The sequence below is a fragment of the Candoia aspera genome, chromosome 1 (genome assembly GCF_035149785.1).
Source record: "Candoia aspera isolate rCanAsp1 chromosome 1, rCanAsp1.hap2, whole genome shotgun sequence".
In the NCBI taxonomy this organism is placed as follows: domain Eukaryota; kingdom Metazoa; phylum Chordata; class Lepidosauria; order Squamata; family Boidae; genus Candoia; species Candoia aspera.
The window spans coordinates 153,932,044-153,954,306 of record NC_086153.1 but is presented as its reverse complement, the minus strand read 5'-3'; the positions used below and the strand labels follow the sequence as shown (position 1 = coordinate 153,954,306).

The 22,263-nt window shown below is 43.0% G+C and overlaps 1 protein-coding gene across 1 annotated transcript in view; it reads left to right on the top strand.

Moving 5' to 3' along the window:
- The window catches only part of JAG1 (jagged canonical Notch ligand 1), a 54,099-nt gene that overhangs the window by 19,420 nt on the left and 12,416 nt on the right, over positions 1 to 22,263 (top strand). The window contains exons 4-15 of the mRNA XM_063316237.1: positions 4,078 to 4,332; positions 8,223 to 8,283; positions 12,410 to 12,540; positions 12,781 to 12,900; positions 13,746 to 13,859; positions 15,479 to 15,592; positions 16,988 to 17,101; positions 17,555 to 17,601; positions 19,132 to 19,305; positions 19,705 to 19,858; positions 21,087 to 21,251; positions 21,823 to 21,936. Coding sequence (XP_063172307.1) covers positions 4,078 to 4,332; positions 8,223 to 8,283; positions 12,410 to 12,540; positions 12,781 to 12,900; positions 13,746 to 13,859; positions 15,479 to 15,592; positions 16,988 to 17,101; positions 17,555 to 17,601; positions 19,132 to 19,305; positions 19,705 to 19,858; positions 21,087 to 21,251; positions 21,823 to 21,936 — 1,563 coding nt within the window. The remainder of the gene's footprint in view (positions 1 to 4,077; positions 4,333 to 8,222; positions 8,284 to 12,409; positions 12,541 to 12,780; positions 12,901 to 13,745; positions 13,860 to 15,478; positions 15,593 to 16,987; positions 17,102 to 17,554; positions 17,602 to 19,131; positions 19,306 to 19,704; positions 19,859 to 21,086; positions 21,252 to 21,822; positions 21,937 to 22,263) is intronic.

Genomic DNA, 22,263 nt, shown 5'->3' with positions numbered 1-22,263 from the left:
TAGATTAATGATCTGAGCCTGTCTAAACGGTCTGCTATTTTAAGCAAGAAAACAGTATTTTATCTGTGGATCTTGACCCGCCCAAGCAGCAGAAACATATTCCGTGATGAGCTTAGCCAAAAAAATATTTCTGGAGGCCTGCATCCCCTGATACATACCTTCTCTTCCCTACATTCCCATCAGTGTCTGATTGCTTTCATTTCTTTCTCTCCTTTTGATTCAAAGTGTAAAATTCCAGTGTGGCCAGTGGCAAAATCTAAGGATCTCTAGGCAGGCTGACTTTATTTTTTTACACTGTCTGCCGCCATTGGATTGCTAGTCATTAACCTTCCATTTCTGTGGCTTAGTAATGGCAGGTTTGTCAAGCTCTGAACTAATTTTCTTTGGGTACTGCAAGCTGCCAAGGTAGGAGTGGAGAGAAGGAGTAAAGGATATGTGGAAAATCCTACCGCAGCTGGTTATATGAGTGCCTGTTTTTTCCTGTGTGGTGGCTAATAAGTGCCCAGTGATGCCATATATCAGGGTTGGGGGCAGGGGGGAGCATTTTGCATATATAAGTTGCATTCCCCTTGTCTCTTCAGAGCTTAATGTTCACATAAAGCTAAATCTGCAGACATATAGGTCATGCAGTTGCAAGCAGCATGTTCCTTTATCCATACATAAGGGATCCAGTTGACTTGCATGTGTGAATTGGCCCTACAGGTATCTCCATTATCAGGGAAATGAAGTGTGCAACAATGGGCCTTTATGGTGCAATTTACATTACAAACTGCCCTGGAACAAATATTTTGAAAGCTGTTAGCTGAATAAGTAACTAGGTCTGGGTTCTGAGCATAACTGTTTTTCAAAAGAGAGGTCTGACATCTTTGCAGGAAAAAGGATGCAAAAAAGAACATAAAAAAATTAAAACAGCTTGGTTTTTAAACATGGCATTAAACCTTGACCGTACAGCATAATATTATCAATCTTTCCACTAGGCCCATAGAGCCAGTTCATAAGTAGAGAATGAACATTTACCATCAGTCCAAGAATGTAACTGAAGATAAATTGTAAATTACTGTATTTCTGTCATTAAAGAATATATATTTTGCTGAATCTTTTTGCTGAAAATCCATAGTTCTGTATATTTTGATCAATTTCAAATTTTTGGTATATAGTTGAAAATCATACTCATATCTTTCAATCTAACTACTTTTCCCAAAACCATTTGAACAAATGTATGGGCATTCAGCCAAAGCTGGCCTATAATGGGGCAAGTCCAAATCTTATGCATAAGTATTCACCTGTCATTTTAAGCTTCCAGCGTACTTAGGTTCTTGCCAGCCATTTTTGAACTATCTGTGGTGTGCAATACACGTCAAAGTGTTTTTGTTAAAGTAATATTTTAAAGACATTTAATTATATTCTATTTTATTTCAGATATCTTGTAGATAGCTACTATCTAAAAGGTAAAGGTTTCCCTTGACGTAAAGTCCAGTCGAATCCGACTCTAGGGGGCGGTGCTCATCTCCGTTTCAAAGCCTTGGAGCCGGCGTTGTCCATAGGACACTTCCGGGTCATGTGGCCAGCATGACTCACGGAACGCCGTTACCTTCCCGCCGAAGCGGTACCAATTAATCTACTCACATTTGCATGTTTTCGAACTGCTTGGTGTGCAGGAGCTGGGACGAGCAACGGGAGCTCACCCCGCCGCGCGGTTTCGAACCGCCGACCTTCCGATCGACAGCTCAGCGGTTTAACCCGCAGCGCCACCGCGTCCCTCAGCTACTATCTACCTCAGCAATATTCTTTAACTATTTAAAAAAAAACCTGTAGATTTAGAATTGTCTAACACGTTTCTGTGCTGATAATAGTTTGGAGGCTTTAGATGCTGCTAATGTGTTTGGACCAGATGGTGAAATCAGGAGGTGTTTTAATGGAATATAATGCTATTCCACATTTTAATTGTAATTCCTCTTGCAATAACTCAAACAATTTAAAAGCGTGATTGGCATTTAGTTCAGAAGTATTAATACCCCAATTAGCCCATAATTAAAGCAGCCTTTAATGCTGGAAATAAAACTCTGGCTAAAAATGGAGCAAAGCCTCTCCCACAATATTGGAGGGACCACATAATCCTCCCTGAAGCTCTTATATGATGAAAAATAAAACCAAACATGCAGGCTGTCTTTCCTGTATAAAATATCCTAATAAACAGAGCAGTCAGCATGAAATACCTGAATGGACTTTTGTCCTTTTACTGTAACTTAATGGATTACATTTGGCATGGCTGTTGTGCAAACCAGACTACTTTCAGAAATGATTTGCATGCAGAAATCCATGTTCAGTTTCTTCCAACTGGTGTTATCAGTAGCTGAGCTGGAAGAAATTTATTACTAACACCCTGGGGAGCCATGGAAGAGTTATAATTCACAATAGTAGGCTAAATAGGTCTATCATCATCCAATCTAGTTTAAGGCTTCTGAACGCATTCATATGCCTTGTTGGTGTGTGATATGCTCAGGAAGGTTCATAGCATAGTTGAAGGGGGCCTTCAAAAGTGGTTGCTTTTTCAATACACGGCTAGGATATTCATCTTCTCAAATTAATCTGTTGTGTATATATTAAGTAACCTGGGAGCTTTAACCTTTAGAAAGTGAACAACCAGAAGTTCAGAACTTTCTTTTTCATTGCTGTTCCAAAACTCATCAAAACAGAAATTACCTTTTTAAAAATTGTATCTGTAGGAAACTGCTTGGGCAGATTTTTTTTTTAATCTGTCTTGCTTTACTGTCATTCTTACTAGTCCTGATGTCACCTTACTTACATCTTGGCATTATTGCCAGCTTTTTATCTTCCCTTTTATTTTCTCTTCCCTTTTATTTTCTTTCCTCTCCTCTCCTTTTTTTGCTTTTGCTCTGAGTATTATTAGGCACCTTTTGGCTGTTATGAAAGATTTTCATATTACAGCTCAGTGCTGCTAGCAAGCAAGTCATATGGCAGTGTCAGATAACTGAAGTCACAAGGCTAGACTACAAAGTGAAATACCACAGATCTATAAACAATGTTCCAAGCTAATGTGAAATATCCAGGTTTTGGGTAAGCCTCACAGCAGTTTAGGGCTTTCTTCAGAACTAGGATGAGTTTCCTGGAAACCAGCCCCTATTTCAAAGAGATAATGGAGAAATCTTGTCAGATACTCTATTTCCACCTGCATTTTTGCAGTTCAGCCCTGTGTATGTCCACACAGAAGTCAACTCCATGAGTTCAGTAGGGCTTACTCACAGTTAATTGTGTATGTAATAATAGCTTAAAGTAGTTTGAAAGCTGTCATCTAAAAAGATTGATAAACATCGTAACTGGCTTTAAAAAAATTATTTGGGAAAGTGAGTAACAATTCTTACTGCTTTAAAGTACCTCTTGCTTAGACCTGCTTGTCTGGAAATTTTTGGCACTGGTCTTCCAAGTCCAGGTAGATTGTTGCAATGCTGCTACTGTATATGGCCTGAAGGCTTTATAAATACCATGCAAGATTTCTGGCTGTTGGATGAATAATCAGAATAAAACACAAGACATCATATGTGGGAGTTGGGCTCATCTTGTTTGGAAAAGCTGTTCCAGCCTCTTGATCAATTGTTGATCATCAGCTGGTGTTGGGTTTTATCTTCTGCTTCAAGTTTAGAGTTAAGGTTTTCCACAAAGCAGGTGTTTTCTAGCTATGCTTTCTTATTCATAAAGTTAACTTTATAAATGTTTGATTTAATGGATAGAATGTTGTCAGCACAGCTGGTAGAAGTGAGCAATAAGATATGTTAGGAATAAGGGGTGCATAGGATTTTATGTGTATAGTATGTTTAGAAATGCTAATCAGGAGAACAACAGCAAGGGATGAAGAAGCTCTGCATTTCTATGAAAATGAAGGCTGGTGCATCAAGACTCGACAATATTGTTAACATTAACTTCCACATCTTTCAGTTTTGGGGGACTACTTGGGTGAATTAACACTACGGTAGAGACCCTCCCAAGTGACTGTTCAATTCTTACTGATTTTTCCTTATTTTTCTTTTTCTTTTCTTTCTTTTCTTTTTTTCCTGTCAGATGCAGATAGCATTATTGAAAAAGCTTCACGCTCTGCGATGATCAATCCAAGCCGTCAGTGGCAGGTCTTGAAGCAAAATGCTGGCGTAGCTCATTTTGAATACCAGATCCGGGTCACCTGTGATGAACACTACTATGGTTTTGGATGCAACAAATTTTGTCGACCAAGAGATGATTTCTTTGGACACTATACTTGTGATCAGAATGGCAATAAAACTTGCCTGGAAGGCTGGATGGGACCAGACTGTAACAAAGGTTTGTAACATCAATGTTCTGTTTCCTGTATATCCTCCACCCCCAAATTCTAGAGGCCAAAGAGATTATCTTTTTAGGCCAGGTAAGCATCTGCTTAGAAGAGTGGTTTTGCTATAACCTTGGGCAAAGTTGGGATATATTTTTATTTAAAAATATTTTAAACCTTCAGATGGCTCATAGGATCAGAACAAATTAATACTAACAAATAGTCATGAAGGAGCACTATAGAAATAATAAAATGGACATTATACCCATTATACCCAAAGAGCAACTGCATCAAACCATCTTGCAAGGGTGGCTATGTTTTTGGTGATATCAAATTATCTAAGGTGATTAAAAACAAAAGACCAACAATAGCTCTGAAAGGATATCCCTATAATACAGGAATAGGCAATTAAATGACCAGTGTACCCTGGCTAAAAAATCCTACCTTCACATTTGTGCTGATGACGTTGGAATCAGTAAAATGGAGTCAGAGTCAGGAAAAACATCCAGAGTCTCTTGATTGCTGTGATAAAGGCAAATTCCATGCTGGGAAATATGGAGGAATGAACTTATAAAGTTACCAGAACTGTAATTTATTTATTACTCAAATTTAATTACCGCCCATCTCCCCCAAGAGGGGGACTCTGGGCGGTTTACAATAAAAACAAACTCCGATCATAAACACTAAAATCTCATAAAACCAGACACGTTACAATTATTATAAAATACAATAACAAATATAAAATCCAAAAGGGTATAAAATCCAAGCTGGTGGGAGGGGCATTATGGGGAGGTTACCTTTGAATGTTGTGTGCAGTTTAGCTTAACTCAGGATATTTAGAGCTGGAAAAGAGTAACCATAATGAACAAAGGAAATTTGCCCTATAGGAAAGGTAGATAGAGTAGATAGAGAAATTGTCTTCCTCTGTTATAATCCTACAAATTAAGGTTAGCCAGTGAAGTTAAAAGGTTAGTGAATCAAGACAAATAAAAAACTACTACTTCATACAACATGCAGATAAACAGTAGACTTTGCTTCTGCAAACTATAATGATGACACCAGTTTAACTTACTTAAAAAGGGTATTAGATCAGTAAATGGAGGATAAGACTATCAATGGCTACTATTTATTGTGGCTATAGATCACAAGAAACAGGCCTATCAAAACCAGATCCTGGAAAACATGTTTGGCATGATGCTATTAATATATGTCCTGTTGCATCCCCCTCAAAATAATTTGGCATCATAGTATTGGTTCATGTAGACTCATGTTGTGGGCACTGACTGGCAGCGGCATTCAGTGGTTCCAGATAATTCTTCCAGCCCTACTTGAAGATATCTGGACTGAATCTGGAATTTACTATATGTCAACATGCTGTACTGTTGACCCTACTCAAACTGAATTGACTTTATTCTGAGCCTGGCCAGTGTTCATTCTTGCTCAAAAGTATTAGTGCATTGATTGATGCTGGCACTCCAGGGTCAAATATTCGCTTTGATTGGCATTGATTGATGCTGGCACTCCAGGGTTACAAGCTGACTTTCTTCCAATTATACTTACAATTGTTGGAGATTGAATTTAAGATTTTATGTATGTCAAAACAGGCCATTATAGGAATGCTCACTTCAAGTAGCATTCTTGTAGTCTTAGCCATTTTTATTTATTGTTTTTTAAACTCTTCATTTTTAAAAACCTCTAGAGAAGAAATGAGTTTTTAGGGATTTTCTGAAGACATTAATAGTGGAATTTGATGAATGAGAAGTGCCTCCTTTTCATTTCTTAAAAGATTAGGTAGGCTGGTATGGATGGAAGTGAGCCTTTAAGTAACTTGGTATCAAATCGCCTAAGGTTTGCAGATTAAAACCTGTGTTTGAAATGAGTCTTGGAAATTTACTTAACCACAGCGCAGGTGGCACTATAGGTATCGCATGAACCAACTGCTTTTGCCTAGTGATACAGCCATCCTTGAGCAGTTGAATTCCCTACCAGTGAAAGTTCTGAATTGGCTTTAAAGGCATAAAGACTGTGTTATAATAATTCATCTTGGACACCACTAGCGCATGAATAGTTGACTTCTCCAGAGAGAGCTGCAGCTGGCAAAACAAAACAAAATTTAACATTGCTGCCTAAGCTTTCTCAGTTAGTGATATATCCATGAGACCTCCCAAACTGTGTTTGTATTTAGTTTAATAATGCATGATTATATTGTGACTTCCATTCAGTACCTCATATGACTTGATCTAATATGGCCTCTTGGAGGTAGTACCATGCTTGCAGATCCTCCCTTGGTGTGGGCCAAGCCCCCTGCCCACCTGGGGTGTGTGTGTGAGAGAGAGAGATTGTGTTTTTTGGAATTCATTTGTTTAAAATAAAAAAATAGAAAGACGTCATGCCGCAAAACAAAACTTCAGCTGCTTTATGGCCAAGAATACATCTGGGACCTAACAGGCCTCATAATATATATATATCTATTTAGAAATTAAAAATGAAAGTCTTCCTACCTTCCTGGAAGAAGGACAGTAGCAGGCAGGGGATATTCAGTTAAAGAGGGGCTTGATTAGGCATCAAGTAGGATCATAATCAGGGATTTTGTCTTCTATATCAGCCATTTTATGAATGGATGAGCCCCATCCCAGTAACCATCTTGTGCAAGCACCCACAGTATGTCCTCAACATTCCAAAGGTGACCACCAGCCCCAGAAGACTGGGGACGCCTGAAGAACATTGGTTGGCATGAAGGCTTCATGGGTTATAACCAAATGTGTCCTCTGTTTAGAAAGCCTCCATAAGGACCGTATCTCAGTTGAGGGGTGCTTAACTTTATAGAATGTGGTCCTAAATTTAGTCTCTGAGCTCTCCAAAACAGAGGAGCAGGTGGCAGAGTGATAGGGGAAGATTGCTACCTGAGCTGCTGCTGCTAACCAGAACAGATGTTAATTTTGGAGTGTCAGTTTAAGAACTTCTTGCCCATGAGGCTCCCGCTAATTGGCTTCCCCTCCCCTTCTCTAATTTTGCTTAAGAAATCCTTGTCAGAAGCTTTTTAAGGCCTAGTTGCAAATCGGGAGAGCAGAGTTGCGGTTGGATGACTCCCTGTGTGCTGAGACCTCTGATAAAAATGGCCCTGCACCCTAATACCTGCACCCACCATTTAGGCTGGGCAAAAGCCTCCAGTCAGCTCCAGCTCAGAAGCCTTTGGAGACCATACTGTTGCACACATGGCATCTTTTCATGCACACAAGAAGAGTTGTGGGATGTGTGTGAATGTGTGAGAGAGTGGAATGGCCATGGCTACCTGCTCTTTGACCTTGCCCACCTTTGGCATGGACCCCTTTCCTGAAAGTTAGCTACAGTGTTGCTTGGTTTGAAAAAGATCCCATTCTGAGCCTGCTCTGTCTCATATTCCTACCTACAAGCAAGTATAAAGAAGCCGGTTCTTTTGTTAATGCTAAGAAAGCAAGTGAAAGTCCCCTGGTTGCATTCAGTCCATTGCAAATCATCAAACATTTTACTGTTGGAGTGGGTGAAAGGTGCTTTTACGCAAGTGATTTGCAGCTACAATATGTGGGTGCGTAAATGCTAAGTTGGGACTAAGTTGAGACAGAAAATGCTTCAGGCCAGTAAAGACTTTAGCACTTTCAACATTGGGCTCATGTAATTTCTTTTATGGAGCTATCCTGCCTTCACCAAGTTGTTGGGACCCTTTCTTTGTTGGTTGCTGACATGAAGAATCATTACCTACCTCAGTTTCTTTTCTAGTAGGCTTAAATCCAAGGGGCCTACTGCAGTGCTGACTGGGCAATTAAAAACTTTCCAGGGGATTCAAGGTGCAGGAAATGTTCTCTTGTGCAGCTATTACTCCTGTTACCCTTTCTGTTTAATTTTCTTCATTCTTTTCTCTTTTCAGCAATCTGTCGTCAGGGTTGTAACCCCAAACATGGTTCTTGTAAGATACCCGGTGAATGCAGGTAAAGCAAAGAAATCTTTTCTTCCTTAAATGATTCATGATTGCTGTAAAAGTAAAAAAACAGGAGTAGGACTACAGCACTTTTGATTTTTAATTTTTAAGCAAATATTCTTGACACCAGGGCTCGGGAAAGAAAGCAAGTGCTTTGGGGAGATGTCTTTGGAAAGCTTGCTGCTTGTGAACGCCATTATTTCATTTAGGTCTGGAGGCAGGAAGTCAAATGTATTGTGAACCTTCTGTACTGAGTGGCAGCTAAATTCTTGGCCAAAGTTTGGTTTGTAATCTGTTCGAGGCATTTTCTTCTAGTAAGTGTAATTATGTGACTGCTTTTAGCCCTTTCCATCTCCTACCCCCACTCCTTACCCTGAACTTTTCCCATCAATAGGCACAAGTTGAGCATTCTTGAGACAGGATTAATGCACCCTCCTTGGGTCCTCTGCTCATGGGAGCCAGACTTCAGAGTGATGAGAGGTTAATAGCTGGGATGGAATCTTGTCCGTAGATCTTGATGGGGCAGAGAGCTGCTGTTACTCTTTGATGTCTCCCTACTTTTCTGGCAAGCAGACAGGTTGGGGAGGGGCAAGAGAGAGAACCTATTGCATGTAGCCAGACTTGGAAAGCCAAGAATCATGATTATGTTGCATCCTTGAATTGGGGTTTGCATCAAGGTAAGGCTGTTGAATGTTGGGGTAGGGACCTTTGCTTTTAAATCTTCCTTTCTTTCTGGAGTAATTGCTGCTTGTGTTTCAGACACAGGAAAGGGAGCCCCTGGTGCTGGCAGGGGCCTTTAGGAGCTGACTGTGTAATCAGACATATTGTGGGGTTTTTAGTTTCTTCCCTGGTCTGACTTCAAGACTCAGTCACCGAAGCCAGAAGCATTTGGGGAGGTGAGGAAGATCTCTGGCCTCAGGGAACCGCTTGAGGTTTGGAGGTTTGCAAGTCTGAATCCAGAGGATAGCTTTATATTCCAAAAAGTAGTGGCAAGGACAGTGAAGAGGAGGCCAACCAGACCTGTTCCTTCCCCCTCCACTGGCAACCAATGTGACCAGTCATCCCCAGCCCTGCCCAATAGCATCTCAGCAAGCCAACACACTCCTCCCTTTTCCTTAACCTCAGAGCCAATTAACTCCCTCTTCTACTCTCCCTGGCAACGACTTCCACCCCATTTGTGTGCCGTACAGCCCTGTCCTCTCACAAGCCAGGTTCTTGGGAAGAGGAGAGGGCCACTGCCCATAACTCCATCTGCCCCTCTTTGGAAGGCAGGGCTATTACTTGTAGTGGGGGCGGGTGGGCGGAAAACAACATCTGGCAGCTTTCAGGCCTTTGTTGATCCATGTCTGCCTGGAGAAGATCCTGGAAAGGAATATAATACGTGGGACTGCCAACTGGTCACCCAGGGAGGGCCCTTGTGCGATAGACAGTCATTCAGTTGGCAGCAGTAGGAGACCCTGCACTCCCTCTGGGCACTTGCTCCTCATTAGATGTGGCTTCATGGAGCACCACCAGCTAAATGTCACGGTGTTTGCAAAAGAGAGGAATCTATCTGGAACAGGACAACTGGTGTGGCTGCTCCCCTGAGACCCATGGCCTCAAGTGCCCTTCCTCTTCCATTCATCAGAGCTTGCTTTCTTTTGGGAGTCCTTCCACATCAGAGAGCGAAAGGTACTCCTCCCCTCTCCCGGGGCCACCTGGGATGGGGGAGGGGGGTAAGTAGGCCATATCCTGTGCCCTTGTTGTGGAGACATTGCTGAAATGGGATGTGCCTGCTTTAAAAAAGAAAGGCGTGAGTGGGCCCTTAGGCAGTAGGGCCAAAATCCAAGTAGCCCTAACAGACGCTCAGAAGCACGAAGGGATGGGGTTCCTTTCTGGCTCTGGCTGTCTATCAGTGCAGACTCAGCCTCAACCAGGCTGTCGTATTTCTTTGCCCTATTTTGGTTGGGCTGGATCCCAAGAGATGCACAAGCCAAAGCAGCACAAGATTTGTGCTTCTGTCATCCAGCTCAATGTGCCTTAAAGGGTTTGCCCGCATTCTTTGCTAGCCAGAACAACAGGCTTTGTTTCCAGAGTTCAAGCCTTCCTGTGCCTCTCGCCTCCCACTTGCTGCCCAGACATGCATTATTGCCCTTATTTACTTAAGGTGCAACTTTCCCACACTTCTTTTTTCATAGTTCTCCAGCAGCATAGATGCCCTTCCTGATACCCCTGCCTCAATTCTTGGACTCAGGGAAAACCAAACTATATGGGGCTTATTTTCCCACTGAGTTGGGATGAGTCATAGTCTGCTATGTTACAAATGCAACAGTTTAAAAATAAAACCTTGGCCAAAGCTGCTTTTAAGACCTAAAACAACAATGCATAGAAGTTTTTCTTATTCTCGTTGGAAGTGATGTGGAGCAAAAAGAAAAAAAATGAACTGATCAAGATGAAATGGACCCATTTCATAAGCCAGGCTGTTTTGAAGGATATAGTGGCTGGGTATATGTTAATGTGGAAAGACCTAATAAATTATTTTGCTAAAATTAGCTCTGCTTCAGTTTTGCTTGTTTTTTGGAGCTGAACTATCAAGATGGGCCTTGCCTAGCATTAAAAATAAAGTTAGTGTTTTGGAGGCTCTTTAAAAAAAAATTGCTGCTACGTGTTTAAGCAGTGTATGCTGCAGAGGCTGTTGGCACTTAACTACAGTAGTCTGTTCTGGAAGTCCATCTTCCCCAACATCATGTCCTCCTCTCCAGCACTGATGGCCAGTGATGGGGGTTGTAGTCCAACATTTCAGGAAGCTTTGGAGGGGAGGGGAAAGCTGCTATAAGCTTTTGTTCCATGCAAGAATTGAAATCTGTCTTTGGTCCTTTCCTTTATTCAAAGGGGAACCTCCATTTCCTCTGCTCTGTTGCTCACAGAGAAGATTCCACAATCAGGACTTGAAATACTTGCTGTTTGGAATTTATCAGTGGCATCAAAGCATCTCTCTTTCTCAAAGCTGCTGCAAAAGAAATTAATTAGGGGAGTGGCTTGCCATCTGAGGGTTTTTTAAGGAGAGTTAAAGCATGATACTGGTGCTAAGTGATTAGCTCCCCAGTCATCTCCCTGTCATTTTTTCTCATCACAAGGCTTTTCTGGCAGGGTATCACTTTGAAACCAAATGAAAAAGGTTTGTTTTGGTAAGTTAGGCCCAGCTGAGTAATTGCAGGTGATTGCTTCTCCCCGGATATTGGGTATGAAATGCCGTTTTTGTTCACCCATAAATTCACACTTGCAAATTTTTCATTTCCCCCTCTCAAATAGTCTATTTGCAGCAAGGGTGGGAACGACGGGGAGACCGGGCACTTTGGATAATAAATGATTTTTCCCAGCTTTTGTTGTTACGTTGATCTGCGTTGGGGGGGTGAATTTTAAAAAAGCTCACAGAAGCCTTGAGCCAAACTTTAAATAAAATCATCATAAAACTTTGGTCTCTGTACTCAGCTAAGTCTGGAGGAGATAAATCAGCCCCCACCCCCTTTCCTTTCACGTTTTGTACGGAAATACAGATTATCGAATGGAAACATTGCTTAGGACTTCTGTTACCATCTGTCTTAAAGCGGCTTCCTTCTCCTAATGCCAGCGTCTGACTCCTAGGGCCTGCGTGGTCAAAACAGCGGTTCATCTGTGTGCGGAGTTGCTGTGAGAAGGGAAACCTAGCTAGCTGCTCCATACTGCTTGGCTGTTTGCCTTTCTGCTGAAATGTCCCTAAACCCTTGTATTCATGAGGACCTTTGGATAATTGCTGCTCCTCCTGACTCATTCTTGTCTCTTCGCACCCTGATTCCTTTCTCTAATCCATTTGTCAAGGCCCAGAGATTGATCTCTTGAGTCCACCCACCCACTCTCCCTCCTGCGTTTGTATACACTTCAGAATAGCGTAGTCTTGTCTTCAATGGCTCCACACGGAGCGTCCCAGAACAGTTATCCTTTTGTACAAAGGCTGCCTTTAGAGGCCTTGGTTAAAACTGTTTGTTTACAAGAAGCCACCGAGTAAGTCTCTGAAAGAATGCTGCAGTTAAAAACAGGAAAGCAAAACTTGGAGTTTCCAGCAAGCTGGTCCTTTTATTTCCTTTCAGGAAATAATTCCAAGCTCTCTTTCTTTGAAGGTGTCAGTATGGATGGCAAGGCCAGTACTGCGATAAATGCATTCCACACCCGGGCTGTGTCCATGGCACTTGCAACGAACCGTGGCAGTGTCTCTGTGAAACCAACTGGGGTGGCCAGTTCTGCAATAAAGGTAGGCTGGATCTAGGAGGAGCTGTGGGGCACTTGAAATGCTGAGAAACCCCATGAAAATTGGGGTGGTAGGTAGAAACTGCGCTGGGAAACTTTTGGCCTGCTGGCTTTGCTTTCATATTCTGCTTATGAGCTTGCTGACATCTGGTTGCTTTGTCTCGGAGAATAGCATGGTGGAGGACACGGAATATCTGTTTTGAAACTACTTATTCATTCTTTGGCTCCTGCTTATCCCTTGCAGATCTCAATTACTGTGGGACTCACCCGCCTTGTTTGAATGGAGGGACTTGCAGCAACACAGGCCCTGACAAATACCACTGTTCCTGCCCAGAAGGCTATTCGGGACAAAACTGTGAAATTGGTAAGAAATTCTCCAGTGGCTACTTTGTTGTATTCAAGCACCATGGCTGCACCCCCAGGGATCATCTGGGCAGAATGAGAGATGGGGAGAGAATGCAAAGTTATATTTCAGTGCATAGTAGGCAAATGGTTATTCTCCAGAGCTTTGGACTTCAGCTTTCATCTGCTTTACCTAGCATAGCTAATGGCAAGGATAATGGGAATTGAAGTCCAAAACAGCTGGAGAGTACCACATTGTTCCTCTTGTTCTAGAGAAAGTCAGCTGCAACAGTTATTTTCATGTATTTATTCTATTTTAATTCCCCACTAACAAAAATTTTCTGGTCATATTATTAGACATATGCATGCAGTGAGTGAGTGAGTGAGTGAATGAATGAAGCATATCAATAATGGCCAGCCAATTTTGTAGAGAGAAAGAACATTTTGGAATATAATGTACCTAAAATTTCTGGAGAAGGCCATTGCCTGGGTTATTTGGAAATGCCCACCAGTCATCATACAATTAAAATTGACTTGGTTACAGAAATGAGTAGTGCAATGAGACAACTAGTGGGCACTTCCAAACAGTCCAATCCGGGTAACACCCCTACCTCTTGAAGATGGTACTGGGAGGGGGGATAGGGGGTCATGAAGTGTGAAGTGAGCTGATGGTCTCTGGCTTATCACCCTGTCATTGGTTTCAGAGTAACCCTGGTAGCATTCAGAGCTGGGCAGAGCCTTAGGTCTGCTGCCAGATTGAAACTAGGAGGAGCCAAAGCAAGCAGGGAGTAGTTTGATTGAGGGTAAGAGGGGTGATTCATCTCGGCAGCTTTGGCTAAGCTGAAGAGGGTTCTGTTCTTGCTACAGCGGAACATGCCTGTCTTTCGGATCCTTGCCACAATGGAGGAAGCTGCCTTGAAACCCCTACTGGATTTGAATGCGTCTGTGCGCTAGGCTGGGCAGCACCAACCTGCATGCTTAGTAAGTGAATTGGAATGACAGAGCTTTAAACCTCACTCAGCTTCTTGAGCATCACAGAAATTTACAAGTGGTTCTTACTAGTTGCTACTGTCAGAAATAATTCTGGTTGCCAAAACACAGTACCAGTTTCCACCCTTTAAAGATTCTCTGGTTTTGTTTCCTAGTTTCTAAATTCTTAAACCCTTCATTTGTTACTCGTGCATCTTGCCGGTATTGTCTGCAAGTCTGGAAAAAAAAAGAAACAGAGCATGCTCTTTTGTCTTATTCATGTTATGCTTTCAGTGCAGGTCAGTTCCATTGTCCATGTAGGTGATCTGCAAGTAAAAATTGTAGTTAAGGACAAATGAATTAGAACTGAAAAGCAAAGCTAGGCAATACTTTGGGATGTGATTCAGAAGAGGTGCTTTGGAATATGCAGGAGCACAAAGAAAAATAGCCACGTCTATTTCCAGAATGGCACTGTTTGTTATTTCTTTATCACAATTATTTGTATGCTGCTGACTTAGGTGACTTTAGACAGCTTACAATATTGCATTAAAAACATCTGTAAAATCCAAAATATTAAAAACAGTAAATATTGTAAAAAATCTGCCCGTCTCCCAAACTTGTTCCTTAAAAGTCTTGCGGAAGAAGTTGTTCTTCAACTGCTTCCTGAAGAATAAAAGGATGGGACAGCCACAGTGGAAGCCTCTCTGCAGCTGCTGCATGAGCTGAGAAAAAGATGTAGTTGCTTTAATGAGTTGCGTTCATGCCCCTGTACATTCCAAAGCACTGCTCGTCCAAATAAAAGCTGAAGCATTGACCAGGCCTATTCACATATTAGTCATTCAGAATGGGCTTCTCCCTGGAGCTTCTCCCTACCCCACCCCCACATTTTCTAAGACCCCAAACCTAGTAGAGAGGACTTCATTGCAATCAAAGAGCTCAAGGTTGCAACTTGTTTTTGTGCATGCTAGCTCTAGCTATGAAATATGTGTAGAGGGAACCGATAATGCAAGCTGATACTGAAAGGAAACTGAACCCAGTGCTTTGGTGCAGAAAGTCCCAGACTGGTTGGGGAAATACCAGTGTGTGAAACCCTGGGGACCCCCACTTAGTTTTGAGAGTACAAGGCTGGAAGGGTTGGTTTGATATAAGGCAGCTCCCTGTTTTCCTGGGCCCCACTTGAACTTGTCCCAAGTTTAAATGAGTTCATTGGAGTCTTTTTCAGAATTGAGCTCTTAGTTCTGGCAGTTAAAAAGCAGGACAAGAATGTTTTTGTGAATATCCATGAATGAATATTTTCACTGGCACTCTAGCTGGAGTAGTTATCTCCTGTTTGGAGACAATGTGAAGTTGACTAGCACTTTCTCTGAAGGCTTTGAAATCCTGAAGACCTAACCAATATGAACATTTCCAATGTTGAAAGTTTCTCCCTATCAAAATCCATAACTATGTTTAAAGATGTCTGAGCCACAAAAGACAGTTGTGGGGGCAAGGAGGAATGAAAAGGAAAGGGCACAATATAAAAGTTGGATGTTTCCTTTGGCATGATTCTTGACAAAGGGATGCATGATTGATACTACGTTGGCAAGATGATAGTTATCTGTTCTAAAGCTAAATATATCTTTTCTTGGTAGATATTGATGACTGTTCTCCAAACCCCTGTGGGCATGGAGGGACTTGCCAAGATCTAGTTGATGGATTTAAATGTGTTTGCCCACCTCAGTGGACTGGTAAAACTTGTCAAATAGGTGCGTATTTGATGGTGAGGGATGCTGTGCCTTGAGCTTATTAGGGAGACCTCAGGTCCTTTTCTTTTCTTCTCTGAGAGAAACTGCTTCCCAGATGCAATGCTCAGTCTGTGGAGGTTGTTAGATTGCATAATGTAACAGATTTTCCATGTGTTCCCATGCATTATGGAAAGAAATTTCAGAGTATCTGAGCTGTTGCATGTATGAGAGATTCAGATTTGCTAATCTGGGAACCTCTGGGGCTGCTTGAACTCAGAGGAGGAAAACTTCCTACCATTTGCCCAAGGGCACAAGAATAACTTGTGCAGTGATCTTAGCCACGTCCATCTCCCTGCACAATGACTCCGTGGGAAGTAGCCCCCTTTATGCAACCTTTGTGACTGCTTCCTTGGGATCAGCTGTGATGCATAGTTTGTGGCGTAGGGCAGCGGTTCCCAACCTTTTTGGCACCAGGGACCGGTTTCGTGGAAGACAATTTTTCCACGGACCGGGGGTGGTGGTTTTGGGATGATTCAAGCGCTTCCTCTTTTTCCCGACCTTTTATTCTTTTTTCTTCGCGCCATTTGGAGATAGCAGCCAATGGGCTTGCTTCCTCTGACAGGAGGCGGAGCTCAGGCAGTAACGCTAGCAATGGGGAGTGGTGGTAAATTTGCTCACTTGCCCACCGCTCACCTCCTGCTGTGCGGCCCAGTTCCTAACAGGCCACGGACCGGTACTGGTCTGCAGCCCGGGGGTTGGGGACCCCTGGCATAGGGCAGATATTCCTTCTTAAGGCAGTGCTCTCTCCCACCTGCTTTTCCCTCCCTTTTGGCCTTGCGGGAAAGTCGTGGCATCCCACCAGCTTCATTAACTCATTCATCCAGGAGAATTTGCAGCTGCATTCCAACCTCTGGCTTGATCCCCTGAAGAATGAGTCATCTGCACTTTGAAGGCAATGTTTTAATCCCAGGGATTGGGGATGCTGTGCTCCTTGGCTAAGCTCCCCTTCACTCAGCTCTTCCTGCCTCCCCCTTCCCTTTCAGAAGTAATTGCTCTTAATCGTGGGGGCCACTGATTCAGTGTTACTGATCTCATCGTGAGAAATCAGAACAAGCTTCAGTGATTTAAACACAGGGCTAGGCAGCCTGGTGCCCTCCTGAAGTTTTGGACCGTGCTTCCTCTGGTTGGTTATGACTGGCTGTGGCTGCTGGGAGTTGGATTCCCAAACGTTTGGAGGGCACTAGGTTGCCTAGCCCTGAACTTGTTCTTCTCTTGTTTGTCCAGTCCTGTAATCTTTCAGAGCCCACTAACTTTTAATAAACTTGGAGTGCTTGCTGTGAAAACAAGAGAGGGGTGTGCTTTCCTCTTTCACTGTACCCACGGCTGAACATTGAGCAATTCATTTTCTCTTTTCAGATGCCAATGAATGCGAGGGTAAACCTTGTCTCAATGCCAATTCCTGCAGGAACCTGATTGGTAGTTATTACTGCAGTTGCATTGCTGGCTGGACTGGCCAGAATTGTGAGACAAGTAAGCTTGAGCCTCTGTGCAGCTTGGGGGAGTGGAAATGCAAAATGTTGCAATCAACAGTTAGCTTGTAGTTTAGATTTTGTCATAATTCAGCCAGAAGGCAAATGCAGGGGAAGGGAGGGGGGAGTCACTGATGTTTTTAGAAAGGGAGTAGTCAATCTGGCATGAATAAGAGGCAATTTTATCAAACCCATTAGTCCACAATATGGCTAGATTCTGATAAGGTGGCTTGAAACAATGATGTGAAGTTTCAATTTAACTCTACTGGAAGAACTGCTGAAGGTTCCCACCCATTATAATAACTTTATCTCGAGGAAGGCAAGCAGGAAACTTCACAAAGCGTTTATCTAGCTAGAGCTGCAGAGCCCCCTGATTTTTTTTTTCCATCTTGGATTTCAGTGTGTGTGCTGCCTTCCCACTGAGGTTGTGTTTTTCTTCTTCTTTTAATTACAGATATTGATGACTGTGTGGGACAGTGTCAGAATGGAGGGACTTGTAAGGTAAATAATGGTGGATTCCCTTCCAATGGGTCTTTGGTGCCAGTTTTAGCAGAGAACCGTACCGCTGAGGAGAGATGGACAGCAGAGTCTCTTTCAGATGGGTGTCATTTTGGGTTGGATTTCTGCTAATCTGGGAATGGGTTTTGGGGGGTAAAATCCTCACTATTCTCACTAAAAGGAACTTTTCTTTCAAAATATACCTGTGAGGTTCCATCTTTCTCTCTCTCTCTGAGTTAAGCTCAACATTGGACAATTGGAGAAAGATCATAGATAATTTGATTTCTAGTCTGCAAGTAAACCCAGGAAGCAGATTAGGATTGTTCATAATTGAATTCACAAAGAACAAATTCCTTAAGCACCACTACAACAGCAAAAGTTGCTCACTTGGCTCAGAAGATTGTGGCACTGGGTGGCATGTTATTTTGGCCCAGCGTTTCTGCTCCAAAACACACACTCGCATTGCAAAAGGATGTCAGTCGAATCTCAACTCAACCATTTTATTCTTCTTTAAATCCCAAGGAATCCAATTTCATAAACTTGCCTCCCTCAGTGCTCCATCTGCAGAAGTTTATTTTATTACTAGATTGCTTCCGTAGGAAAGGTCTTTCCGACCATTGGAGAAATGAACATCAACACACAATGGTTGTCTAGTTTAGTATCATTACTGCTAGTGTCAGCTCCCTAATCTGCACACAAAGCACATAACCCTGGTTTGTTGAAAAAGCCATAACGGCTAGTTTTTTACACACTGTAAGCAATAATAGGTGGGTTTTCCATCAGATTAACCAACTATGAAATAATCATGTTAAAGCTTAGCATCGTGTGTGAACTAAGCCATTATACATGAAGAGAAAATCATTTTACACTAAATAAGCACAAAATGAGGTTAGTAGTCTCCCTTGCAGGGACATTAAATTTCATAAAAACCTTTATATGTCATATCTCGCATTGTAGAAAGATGCGCTATCATATGATATTAATATATGTTCAGAAATCTCTCTGTGTGTGAATGCATAATTTGTTGCTACCAGGAGCTGTTCTGTATGTCTTAATATATTCTATCTTTATCCTATTCTTCATTCAAATTGGCATGCTTCTCCCGCTGCTCTGGGTTCTCATTTTATTCTCTCAACAACTCAACTCTCAGGGCCTTACAGCACTATAACTCCATCACTAGGATTGTCCTTCTCCTGCAAGTAAATATCACCCCCCAGCTATGAGGTTCAAACTGTGCATAGGCAGGAATGAACCAGTGTTGCTGCTTCCTCCTATCTAGTTAGCTCTGATGATGCACTGAATCCAAGTCTCTCTGGTTTGACTTGGTTCTTCCCCACTGCACTCCAGCGGTTTTACATTGTAGGTCCCAGCACACATGGTCAAAGAGAAGGGGTTGTGGGAGTTGTAGTCTAATGCAGTCATAGGACGTCAAACGGCCTCTCTGTGTTTAGTGCTGCTTGCGTGTGAATGCTTTGCGTTTATTGGCAAGGTAAGCTAACTTTTTTTTTTTTTGGCACCGTTTTCTCTTTCCAGGATTTAGTGAACGGTTATCGCTGTCTCTGCCCACCTGGCTATGTCGGGGATCACTGCGAGAGAGACATCAATGAATGCGCAAGCAACCCTTGTTTGAATGGGGGTCACTGCCAAGATGAAATCAATGGCTTCCAATGTCTCTGCCTGGCTGGCTTCTCGGGAAACATCTGTCAGGTGAGGCAGGGTCCAGATAAGAACAAACTCCCTGTGCAGTTCCTGGATCTGTAGGCTGAATACCTGAATTCAAGCAAGCGCTGTTAATAGATGCTTTATTTTTTAAAACAACATCGAGGGTGAGGTGTGGGAATTCATAACTTCAGGAGCATTTGTGTGCATTCGAGTTGCGAGCGCTCTGCCTGCCCAGCCTCTGCATGCTGCTTGATAACCTTATTATTTTAGCGAGGCTGGTGAGAGCTGCATAGCGTCTGGCGTACACAAGCAATAGAGGTGGCAGATAAAAAGGTCAGATTCCACATTTCCTTCCTGTGACCGTGGGAAGAAGATGAATAAAGCCTTTAACTTGGATTCTCTGTTCTGTCCTCCTCTTTCCTCCCTCTCCACCATCCCCAACAGTTGGACATAGATTATTGCGAGCCCAACCCTTGCCAAAATGGGGCCCAGTGCTTCAATTATGAGAGTGATTATTTCTGCAGCAACTGCCCTGACGATTACGAAGGCAAGAACTGTTCCCACCTCAAAGATCACTGCCGCTCAACTCCTTGCGAAGGTACACCTTTGAACATTTGGGCATGTAGTGTAGCAGTAGCTCATTCACTTGGGGACCATGATGGAGTCCATGCTTTTCATGCAGAATATCCCAGATTCAGTTTCCAGCATCCCCTGACCAAGATGCCTGTCTGAAATTTCAGGGGGCAGAACTCTGGTGAATCAGTGTAATCAGTGCTGAGTTAGAGCAGGTGAGCAGGCTCTGGCCGTGGGGCGGCGTAGGGCCTTCAGGCCCCATTTTCTGTGGCTTCATTGAGCGTTGAATTATGCCCCTTGAATAAGTTAGCAGCATGGTTTCCTGCTATTTTGAGGAGGAACTTTACCATGTATCTTTAAGTTTAAAAACTGCAGAATATCCCAGTTCTTTGCAAATCCGATTCAGACCCATCTGATTCAAACTTCAGCCCATCCTAAAATCGTTAAGTGGAATCCTCAGCTACCCAAAGTTTACCCTCCCGTGATCTAGTTGGAGAAATAATCTGGCCTGATCTAAGGCTCTTCCCGTTACAAGATGCTCCTGCCCCTAAGAGTTGGGAATAATTGGAAAACGCAAGGTACTCTACAGTCTTCTTTTACACAGAAGGGTTAAGTGCTGTACTGGTATGTGGGAATGACCTTGGGATACCGGGCGAAGAGATGCTGCCTAGGGAACAGTCAGATAAGAGGGATCATAGCCCACAACTGCATAGCGGGAAGAGCAAGAGGCTTGGGGGAAACCCTCCCTAAGTTACCGGCCTGTAAAGGAGAACTGTATTTTCAGACTGGCAAGATTCTGTTAATGTAGCTTTACAATAAAGTAGAGTTAGCTTATCTGGCTGTGTTTCCTGTCTGGCTTACCTGGTAAGGCTGACAAGTGCACACCCCTAAGGGATTGGCAATAGCAATATTGGGGAGCGTGGTAGTCATAGGATATGGATATACTGCCCTTTTGGAGCTAAAGATCACATGCCAGGTTTTGGAACATACTGGGGGCTGGGTGTCAGGCATGGCAAGGGAGAAGTGGGTGTGCTTAAAGTGGAAAGTGACGGGGTCCAAAGTTGAAGCCACTTTTCTTCGTAAGTTGAGCTGTGCTGCATTTCCTCACCCACCCTCTCCTTCCTTACCAAGTCTTTAAAACTTAGTTTAATTTGAATGTACTTGCCCCAAATCAGGAACAACTGCGGAGGGCCTGTAAAACTACTGGTGAGACAGTGAAGACTCATTTTTGCTTGCTTGTCTCCTTTCTGCAGTGATTGACAGCTGTACGGTTGCTGTCGCTTCCAACAGCACCCCAGAAGGGGTCCGCTATATCTCTTCCAACGTTTGTGGCCCGCATGGCAAGTGCAAGAGCCAAGCGGGAGGCAAGTTTACTTGTGAATGCAACAAAGGCTTCACTGGCACCTACTGTCATGAAAGTAAGATTTGGAGATGCTTATCTTGGTTCCTCTCATTTAAATCCAAGTTTGAAGCTGCCTGTGTAAATAATAGGAACGTTTGTCCTTGGGATCACAGGATTGGCAGTAATGCACCTTTTGGACCCTGCCGAGTTCTCTCTTTCCTTCTCCTGCCGTGGATTGAGACTGGAGCTCTCTTGGCCTTCAGAAAACTCTGTTTAAGAGGCCCCTGCCCTTGGATGTCTATAAAGTGTAACATTTAACTTGGGCTTGTGTACGAAAGGCTTGTACTAGCATACAGCAAACCTACCTTGCCAGTTTTATCGTCTGCTTTACAGAATGTTTAAAGCATGTGGGGATATTAAGAATAAGCTGGGTTTTATTAGCCTGCTTTCCATTTTTTAGCAAAGGGCCAAGCACCATGGTAGAGTACTTGCATGTTGAATGGAACAGATTTAGTCTTGGTATCTCTAGGGACAAGGGTAAAATAGCCTTGTTCTGGGATGTGATATTTTTCAGCCTAGATTCCCTGTTTAATTTTTTAAAAGGCACCTTTGGTCTACTCATCCCCTTTTCAACCTTTGTCTTGCAGACATCAATGACTGTGAGAGCAACCCATGTAAAAACGGGGGCACGTGCATTGACGGCATCAACTCCTACAAGTGCATTTGTAGTGATGGCTGGGAGGGCACCTTCTGTGAAGCAAGTAAGCAGGTCCTCCTCCTCCGGCAGATGGGAGGGTGGAAGGGAAGAATCTCTTGAAAGCACAATGGGCATCATTCATTGAGCAGCCTGTCTAGATATTGAGAGAGTTGGGGATCTTGATTTGGATCAGGAGAACAGCTCTCTGGGTTTGTAGGCTGTACAACACTGAAAGTTGCAGGTGTGTGTTGTACCCCAGGTTGTGGAGTAGTAAGTGAACTCTTTCCCCTGCCCACTCATACCCTCTTGATTTGGGCATTGGACTAGGCAAGCAGAACTTGCTTCTCTTTTTCACAGAAGCAAATAGCTGCTCTTTCTGACCTCACATCTG